Raw genomic sequence first — 9849 nt, forward strand, 5'->3', positions numbered from 1 at the left:
TCTCTACAATGAGATCACATGTTGGGGAGGACGACGGCTCGCTGTGGCATTTGGATCCCAAAGCCACAGGCCTGCGCGGAAGTGCATCAGGATGGACTTGGATGGGTGCGAACGTGTCAGGTATGATCTAAAGTGGAGTTGTCTTGCTCGAGGCCGTCATACAACATGTCGGTTGACGGAAGTTCAACTCCTGAGCTTGGGTCTTCGGTTCTTGTTCAGTCTCTGTTTTTACAACCAAAACATCAGGCGTTCAACATGGGATCCAAGACGTTTTCATCGTCTTTGTGTGCCACTTCAACTTGGCACACTCTTTCCTCTTTTTTTGCTTTACTTCCTCTTACTACAACATGTCTTGCTACTACTAACAACTCTACATCGGGCCCATGAGAGAGCAGTCCCGCCCTCCATGACCATGAGTGTATTTGCCCTCTCAGAGTCATGACACGCCGGCCGATTGACTCGAGAACAACGGACCTCTCGTCAATACGAGATAAGTATGGCCTCGAGCGCAGATGCGCTGTGGGATTTAGGCGTATGGATGACGTCGTGGTACACGTCCAGCTCGCTCCGGCAAATATCAAATGGGCCAAGTATAGCTCGGGTAGCTGCCGAGCAGCAGAGAATGATCATTGTGTCGGCGGAAAAGAGAACAATTCCGTTACTACTTATCATGTCTCCCCGCTGGATCTGCCGAGCGACAACCACGTATGGTTTGGATTATAGCACATTGGGCTCTCTGTGCGCAGCCAACGGTGGAATGATATGGCTTGGATACAGTTTTGCCCGGCACAAATGATGCCAGCCTTACAAATAGTACTGAATGTATTCAGAAATCCCTGCTGCCGTGTAAGATGTCTCGCAACACGAGGACTGCCGGCAGCAACCAGTCAGCAATGAAAAAAAAAAAAAAAATCTAAACCGTCAGCTAGCTAGCCGGCCAGCCAGCCAGCCAGCCGGTCGAATTGGATATCTGTGATGCATTGTGTACAGTGAAAGATGACATGTATTGGTGCCACAAAACTTGAATTCCTTGAGGAGGTTGGTTGGTCGGTCAGTCGGTCTGTCGATTGGTTGGTCGCTCTATGTGTAATGTAGAGAGTCCACTTCTGGGGCGCTGGTTCCTCCCAACTTGGCTCCCTCTGCATATGGTACTGCGCACGTTGTTGAACGCCCAACTAAGGTCGTGTATCGTCTGACGACATATGATCGCGCTTGGTCTGCACAGGGGAACTGCGGCCGGCATACACTCGGGCACGAAATTGTCTGGGTCTTTTTTAGAACATCTAGAACCTCGGGTATGTAAGTAGGTAGTACTGCTATATATTGTATGTCGGGTATCCATCTATCCACTGGTTGGTAGGTAGAAAGGTATGTGTTTGTGCGATGAGCCCTTGAAGCCCACTCAGAGGCAGCAGACAGACAGAGAGAGCGACAGACAGACACAGAGAGGGAGAGAGCAGGCTCATGATCCGAGATCAAAGCAAAAAGAGCAGATGAAAACAGAATCAGAACGAAGAACGGCCAATAGTATCCGAACTGGTGCCCGATCACTGATCACGGCGTCTCCACCACCTGCGGATCCTGCAGAATCGACATTGCAGTAGGAGTAGGTAGCAGGTAGGTACCTACCCTACCTATTTAACTAGCACATTGAGGGTGGTGTATATCTTGTACTACTTACTACTGCTCCTGCTACTACTGTAAGGTCTATGTAATGTGCAGACGCGTAGTCAGTCACCTGCAAGCGAAGATGAATCGAGAAAAGACTTTAGAATAAGATTCTCAACGTGGCAGGCCTTCTGTCGCGAGAGACGACAAGGGGACCAACCACTTACAGTACTAGGTAGGTTCTGGGCGAGGGGATATGTAAGAAGTAGGGTGCCGATCTGCTTACCTGTCTGCCCTTTCATTACCTCAATGGGTTCTATATTCTTTGCCGTGGGCCTACAGTACACGAAGCCAAGAAACCGTTAGGCCGTGTAAAGACAACATACATACCCCCCAGGGCTGCTATATACTCTGTACATTACCTTGCTTACCTACCTACTATGTATGTAGTATCTAGTACACTAAATAACGGTATTACCCGGAAAATCCCCCCCTCCAAGCTTCTTTGCCTCGATTCTCAGGTGCGCTCCCCTCCTCTCACTCCTCAATACATACCTAGTATACCCTCCTCATAGAGACGGCGCGAATTAAGCGCGCTATTCACATAGTGTGCGTAAGGATCCTCTAGCAGCCGCCAGTGACAAGTTGACAAGCAACCTTGTCCATGCCCTCCCTCTATTTTTCCAGCCTCCTTGGCCTAGACCGACCTGCAGGCGTGATGAGACTGCTAATCGTGGGTATGTGAGGGTCCCCACCCCTCGTCTCCCCTCAACCCGGAAACTCGCGTGAGTAAATTCTCCTTCGGTCGAGACGGCAGAGTAGAGTCGAGATTGTGTGTGTCCGTGAGAGAGAGAGAGAGAGAGAGGAAGAAAGAAAGAGAGATGATCGCTGCTCGGCGCGGACCCTGGGGTCCCCCCCAATTGGCCCCGTACAGTGCTTCGATCCAAGCAAGCAAGATGAGAGATGGCTTGTAGGTAGCGGGTATCCATCCCGTACGATACTACATCAGCTGGCTCCTCCAAGCTCCTTCAACGACGAAACAGCGTTTGCGAATCTTCTGCATTACGCATTAGTACCTGAATCGCGCCGTATGCAGGCAGGTGAAATAAATGGGTTAATGGGGATACCGTATGGGGCGTAGCGGTGTCGCTTCACTCTCCATCCCCCTGCTTTTTGTTCCCTTATTCGTTTCGTTTGTGGCGGTCTACTATAGTGTCAATCAGGTATGATTCCGTTTCCCGTTCCTTGCTGACCTAGGCACCATGTACCGCGCCTACATACGTATATTGGGATGATACTTTTTTATTTTCCACTAGGTAGGGGGACAAGTCGGAACCCCAAACTACTCTTCTTCCCCCCCCCCCCCCCCCCCCCCAAACGACCAAAGGATCCTGTTGTGATTGCATTGCGTTGGGCGTTGAACCAACACGTACACGTTTACGTTGGACATACAGATAGCACATACTCACTTGTCTTCTTCCTCCTTTCTCCCCCATTCTCCCTTGCATCTGGCAATTGCCGTTGTTATCGCGCGTTGTCGTCGTCGACTGCTGCTTCTTCTTCTTCTTCCCAAATTTGTTATACTCTAGGCGCAGCGGTCCCTTGTTATTACCCCGCGCTGTTGTTGTTCTACTAGTAGTACTCTTTTCTTCTCCGATAAACGAGTATCCATCTGTACCCAACAACCACCGCCTCTTGTGACTACCCGTATTCATATCATCATCAGCCGTTTGTAAGGCTTTATACTTGCTGTCCCATTTACACCATTTGCCAGCTCAGCCAGGTACTGCGTACCCCGGCTTGCCCAATCATTATATATATATACAAGTCCACACTTACCTTTCCTTTTCCTCCTCTTCCCGTTTGGTCTCGGGGATATTTCTCTTCTCTATGCTACCTTACGTCGAGGTCGCTAGCCTTCCTCCTTCTGCCTCCTTCTACTCAGCCGTCACTCATCCCCTGGGCCTCAAGTATATAAGTGCCAGTCCCGGTGCCATTGTATTTGGCGCTCCATCCCCAACCGACCCAAGCACAGCCAACCCAGTCTTTGAAGTGAGAAGTGTCGCCGATCGCACGGCAGCACCCAGGTACCAGAGACTAGTCCTCTCGGCCGCTTCGCCGTCCGTGGTACAAAACTTCCGTGCAGCGGCCCTACGTGCGGCTCCCGAGCTACTGTTGATCGGCGGTGCCGAAGACGGTTCCCAACGCCACCCTGATGCCGATCCAAGTTCTGCTTTTACTACTAGTGGCGATTCTCGAGCGCAAATCCGCGACCTCGACGACAATATAATGGAGGTTGTCTTTTCTCCCGACCATGCCGGTTCGACTGTTCGTCGTACAACTACAGAAGAATCCAGCCATATTTTGAGCTGGAATCCCGACGTTGCTCTCGCGAGTTCTTCAAGATCTATTGCTCCTGGAGCCGCTGGAGGGGCCGTAGAACCACCTTACGTCCTCCGAAGAAGCGTCACTACTTCGGTTATTGAGTCCACGCCGTCGGTCGCTTCATCTTCGTCGCCGTCGTCGCCGCCCGCCGCCGCCGACAAGAAGTCATCCAGCGGTCTCATTGGCACTGTTCTTGGCGCTGTTGCCGCAGGAGCTGCCATTGGTGGCGCTGTGACTTACATGAATATGAAGGGCCAGCGAGAAAAGGCGCCACGCCAGGAGTTTGACGCTCCGCCCTTTCACCGCCGCTCCACTTACCCGGAGCCCGCCCCGGACCACATGCACGTGCAGCCCCGTTACGTAGAGCGGACCGTCGAAAAGGTCTACTATGCGGACCAGCTGCCGCCCGGCAAAAGCCGCCACTACCCCCCGCCTACCTACATGGCCAGGTACTCGCAAGTTGGCGATCGCGGCCGGGAGGTTGAGGAGCTCGACGATCGCTCCAGTCGCTATACGGCGCAGCAGAGCACGACGGGCCGGTCCCGCACCAAGAGTGAAGCGGGTTCCATGCGCCAGCCTTTGATGATCGCCGACGCCGAGTACAGGAGCAATGCCGGCTCCAGATACACCACCGCCACGGCCCCCAAGATGCTCATGGACCACAGCTACGCCTCGTCCCGCCACTCGTCGAATATGTTGCCCGAGGCGGACCTGTGGAGCCGCACGTCCTCGAGACAATCCACGCCTCGCTCTATCCGGCAGCCCGAGGTGGAGACGTACGTGTCGGCCCGGACACAGTCGCACGCTCCGACCTACGTCTCGTCTCGGAGTAAGTCCTACACACCCGACGCCGAAACCTATGTTTCGTCCCGGAGCAAGAGGTCGGAAAGATCCGAGAGCACCATTCGACCTACAGCGACAAGACATTCCACCTACGACGGTTCCATTGTGTACGGCGACATGCCCATCCGGTCCGCCGCGCCGTCGAGGGCGCCCAGCCAGGCACACTCGGCGGCGACGCAGAGCCGGCATTCGACCGCTGCCCGCTCCTCCGCGACGGCGTCCAAGATGATGATGACCCCGGCCGCGTCCGCCGCCGGTGCCAGCCGGGCTACGGCTAGGCAGGTTCCGTTGCCCGAGAGTCGTGTGAGCTATACCTCGGCGCGAGCGGTGCCCTTGCCACGCAGCCATGCCAATTATGACGACAACAACGATGATGATAACGACAGCATAGCTCCCAGTGACAGCATTAGCTGCATTGGTATCAACCCCAGGAGCCAACGGGCATAAGCATATCATGTACGATATTTGTATCTAAGGAGCACCTGCAAACACCAATCTCTAGGCATTTTCACCACGACTCATCTGGATGATGGGGATACACGTCACATCAGCAATGCACATAAAGAGCAATAGACGAATATTTCGGCATGGCATACATGTATGTATACGTAGAAGCCGCCATAGTATGCATCTTTCCTGCCCTTTCATGGACAAGAACTGCATTCACACGAGGTTATGAATAGTTATATGCAATGAATTTATAATGGGTTTAGCATTTGTCACCGTAAACTTGCGTACTCATCGGCAGGTGATCCACCAAGATTACAAAGTATTGGGTGTATTTGGGGCAATATTCCTAATATGCACCTAATCGTTGAAGAAGGGGAGTTACGCAGCTAGGGCCATCCTAATTGTTCGACGATACAAAAATATCCAGTAATTGGCCGCAGTCACGATCAAATGGCGGGAAAACGATTGAATCAAGTACAAAACACGACTTCTTGTATCTTCTGGTACTAAAATTCGAATTGCTTTACATGTCTCCTCAACCTCTCGCGGACTAACGTGTTAATCGATACTCTCCAATGGTAAACACAAAACGAAAACAAAGGAAAAGGGATATCAAGAAAAAAAGACAAGTAGTTTTAGAACCGCCCCTCCTTCCATTTATAGCGACCGATAAGAAGAAAGAAAATAAATCCAATCGCAAAACAACGTAGACGGTACAAGGAAAATCAAGAATCAGTCTCGTTCTTTTTTTCTTCTTTTTTTCTCTCCCCCTTTTCCGCTCCAATACAAGCATTAATCATCACAACTGTTGCTTTTGGGTATCTTAAGGCATCATGTACCAAAAACAATCAAATGACGTTGGGGGTTTGAGCTGGCGTAGACCGTGGATATTCTCCAGGCACATGCGGAGTGCTGTCCATTCGACGGCCACCAGCCACAGGACGAGGTGCCCCATAAGTTGATGGGTAGGTATCGCTGCTGACGGCGGAGAAATCGCTGTCCGCTACGCTGGGCACATGGCCCAATCCTCCGTTGGTGTTGCCATAATCATACGCAGCCACGGCAGGCGGGAATGCGGGCTGACTGTCTGGCTGTTTGAATGACGAGTTGTTTCTAAAGTGAAGGGCAACGTTTGTTTCATGGTCCTGGCCCGCGACCATGGGGGCTTCGGAAAATCGATGTGAGTTCATGTTGTTATAGTGTTGAGCAATAGCCGGTTCTCCACTGTAAGGGTTGATGCCATCTTGGGCTGCCTGATCATGGAGCATAGCAGCGTGGCTCGGCGCCGTTGCCATGTTGTTTACACTTGGCGTCTTGCCGTAATTCTGACCGACCATAAGCTGCGATCTCCGGTTGCCGGGATAGCCCTCTCCTATGCCACTGCCCGGGAGAGCCCCGGCGGCTGCTATTGCGTCGTAGTCGCTTACTGTGTTACCATTTGTAATCCCTCCCCTCATGGCGTACTCACTGTGTTCAAGGAAACCAGAGCTTTGGCTGCTGGGAGATAGAGGCACCTGCAGGCCTCGTTGCGCATTGACCTGCAGGTCAGATGGGAATCTTCCTCCCGGCGCCGGACGGTTCATAGAGTCTGGGCGTGATCCCGGGCTGGCAACGACGGCTGCGGCGTTTTCTTCCGAAACAAAAGGTTCTTCATCCTCATCGTCGACCATACCGTCACTCGAGACAGAACGTTGCGACGAACGCGACAAGGAGCGCACATGGCTCCGAACAAAATTGCTGCGCTCCTCGGGCGTCTTCTCCGTCAAAGCCTTGACGTCCTCGTACCAGGCCATCATGGTATCGTGACTCTCAGCACGGAAGACCCAGGTATGCCCACGATGCATGGACCCAGTCTGGCGTCCCTTGAGGATGAACTTGTTGGAAGAGCCCCCTTCAGTCGAGTGCGATCCCACTTTTTGCTCTGGAAGGTAAAGTGACATGACCGGAGGCCCGCTCTTGTCGGCGCTCTTGAATTCGTGCAAATGAGTTGGTGAAAGAACATACCTGGATAAAAAAAACACAGTCAGCTTCACGATGAATAAAAGAACAAGAAGATGTACGTACCACCCAGCTGTATAGCTCTTCAAGTACTTGCTCTTGCGCTCCAACAGACCAGCTCGAATCTCCTGGCACGCAAAATGATCGCGGCCGGGGTAGTGGATATGCTCGGCCATGCGGACGGGTATCTCGGGATCGACAAATTGCTGGTCCCTTTGGACAAATGAGGTCCATTCATGGTCTTTGGGCATGGCAATCGGTCCAGCGCGCAGCTCGTCAATGGCGTTGTAGGCGGCATCGGATTCTCGCTTCAAAATGCCGGCGTACGCATTGTAAGACTTTTGAATCTCCCCCACCACAATGGACTCAAGCTCGCGCCCAGAGGACTCGAGGTTGAGATAGGCTTGATGCAGGTAGTTTTCCTCATCAATCTGGCGCTCGACCTGGCGATCGACAGCTAATCTGAGCAGGTAAGGATCCTGCTTGCCGGTAGTCAAAGAGGAGTCCAGCTCTGTCTGACCCAGGACGTCCTGGAGAGCATTCACAGCTCTCCTCGTGTTGTCCATCTCCTTGTCAACCGAGTTCTTGAAATCCCCGGAGAGACCTTTGATCTCCTTCATCTTTTGGCCAAGGTCGCTCCTCAGACCTGTCAGGGCAAGAATGACATCCTCCTCGATTTCGCGCGCCTTATTAGATTCCAGGATTGCCGTCTTATTATAGTCCCTCAAGACTTGCAGCGCATCGTCGATACCGCCCGAGGCTAGGAAGCCGGGAGGGGTGGTGGTGTTATTCAAGACATTGGCGAGCTTGAGCAGGGACTTGCCCCGGTGCTCGTAAAAGTTTTGAATTTCGCGAAAGTAGGTGATGAGGTCCTTGAGGATCTTGCGCCATGTCTGAAACCTTGCAGACAAGGCCTCGGTGGGATTGCCCGAGGTGGGTACGGGGCAGTAGAAGGCGCTCATGGTCTCTTCGGGATCGTGCGAGCTCTGCAGGGCCAAGCTGCGGACGCTACCGGCCTTCATGCTACGACGACTGCCGCTGCGCTTTAGGCTGCCAGTCCTGCTGCCACTCCGACGCATGGAGCTCTTCTTCTTCAGGGTGTTGCCCCGGGAGAGGGAGACAGCACCGGTAGTCTGGCCATCGCCGACGGTGCTGAGGACCTCGGGGCGCGAGGATATGGACGCCGATCGCTGCATGGTCGGCGGAGGATATCGGTGGGTGGGGCCGTCGATGATGGAGCTGCCTCTCACACTGGCATCCCACTCCTCGGTGAACTTTGGCTGACGGTTTTGGTTGTATGGACTGCCGAGAGCAGGTGGGGAAGCGAGCTGGGCGTTGGCCAAGGTGTTTGAGAGAGTTTCCTGGTCTGTTGTGTGCTGTTGATGTACCGGATAGTGTTGCTGTTGTTGTTGCTGCTGAATGTGTGTGGAGGGTTCGGTGGGTTGTTGTTGTTGTTGTTGTTGGTAGGATGGAAAGTAGCTGTCTGTGGAGGTCGGGTTTCTGGAAAGGTTGTTGGTGTTGTTTTGGACAGAGGAGATCGCCGGTTGTATATGATTATGCTGAGCTGCAGCAGACGGGTGATGCGGCAGCGGAGATCTGGCAGCCATTATGACTGAAGTGCGTGACTGAGTGATCGACAGGCTGAACTACTAATAAATGTATGGGACTGGTATTGGGACTGCCGGGCAGCAAGTGCCTGTTGAAAATGCTAGGTGATGCGCCAGCCGCTGTGTTGACGCAATCGTCAGGATTTAGTGAGAGCCGAGCTGCGACGTGCTTGGCCGAGTGCGTCCTAGCCTGTACAGAGAGTACCGGGAGTACCTATGTAGTTGGTCCTAGTGTAATAAGGTAAGTAAGTGTTGATTAAATACATAGAAATAATAAGAGAGGCGTATGTAGAAAAGGTTAGGTTAGATTGGGACGGGCGGCAGATTGAACGCTGATTAGTCTTGGCTGCACGATAGGTACCTAACTTACACCCGAAATAAAGCTGACGAAATGGTCCCCTCTCTCTACTGGCGCCGGACTGTTATAATCTAGCGCTCAGATATTCAGATTAGCCCTTCTGCTCGGGGCGCTGGTCTTTTCTTGTCCTTGGAACCGGAGATGCGGCACTGATGGGTGACGGGACTTGGGAGGGCCCAAACAGGTGGTTTGCGAGAAAAAAAAAAAAAAAAAAGGGTGTGACGTTGTTTGCGGAAAGGGCTGGCCGATTTGGGGAAGGGGGTTTTATTGCTGGTCGATTGTACGAAATATTTCTCGCGCAGGTTTTGGGCAATACGCCGATGACGAAGTCACAGGCAGATAGAGCTTCAAGTTCGCATCAGAGATGCATAAGGAAGAAGAGAAAGAAGAACAGGATCACACAAGCCTTGGCTTGTTGGAAAAACTGCGATGTTGAACGCAATGGTCAGGTCTCAAGTATCGGGGAAGGATCGACGGCAAGTGAAGCCAGCTAATAGGTGAGTAACAGTAGTTAGTGTACGTCGATCGGCGCATTTTTTTTTTCCTTCTCAACCTCTCTCTCTCTCTCTCTCTCTCTCTCTCTCTCGTCGTCGTCGTCGT

At 52.5% G+C, this 9849-nt stretch overlaps 2 protein-coding genes across 2 annotated transcripts; one reads left to right on the forward strand and one right to left on the reverse strand.

The window, feature by feature from the left end:
* Positions 1-3498: 3498 nt before the first annotated feature.
* On the forward strand, positions 3499-5283 carry PFICI_03516 (uncharacterized protein; the record flags this gene model as incomplete). The annotated part of the gene is made up of 1 exon (XM_007832097.1): positions 3499-5283. One exon carries the CDS (start codon positions 3499-3501, stop codon positions 5281-5283), a length of 1785 nt encoding a protein of 594 aa, XP_007830288.1.
* Positions 5284-6134: 851 nt separating this feature from the next.
* On the reverse strand, positions 6135-8891 carry PFICI_03517 (uncharacterized protein; the record flags this gene model as incomplete). Its single annotated transcript, XM_007832098.1, has 2 exons — positions 6135-7290; positions 7351-8891. The coding sequence occupies 2 exons, from the start codon at positions 8889-8891 to the stop codon at positions 6135-6137; spliced, it is 2697 nt and encodes an 898-aa protein (XP_007830289.1).
* Between the last annotated feature and the right edge of the window lie 958 nt (positions 8892-9849).

This window comes from Pestalotiopsis fici (genome assembly GCF_000516985.1).
Source record: "Pestalotiopsis fici W106-1 unplaced genomic scaffold PFICI_Scf_2, whole genome shotgun sequence".
Lineage (NCBI taxonomy): Eukaryota > Fungi > Ascomycota > Sordariomycetes > Amphisphaeriales > Sporocadaceae > Pestalotiopsis > Pestalotiopsis fici.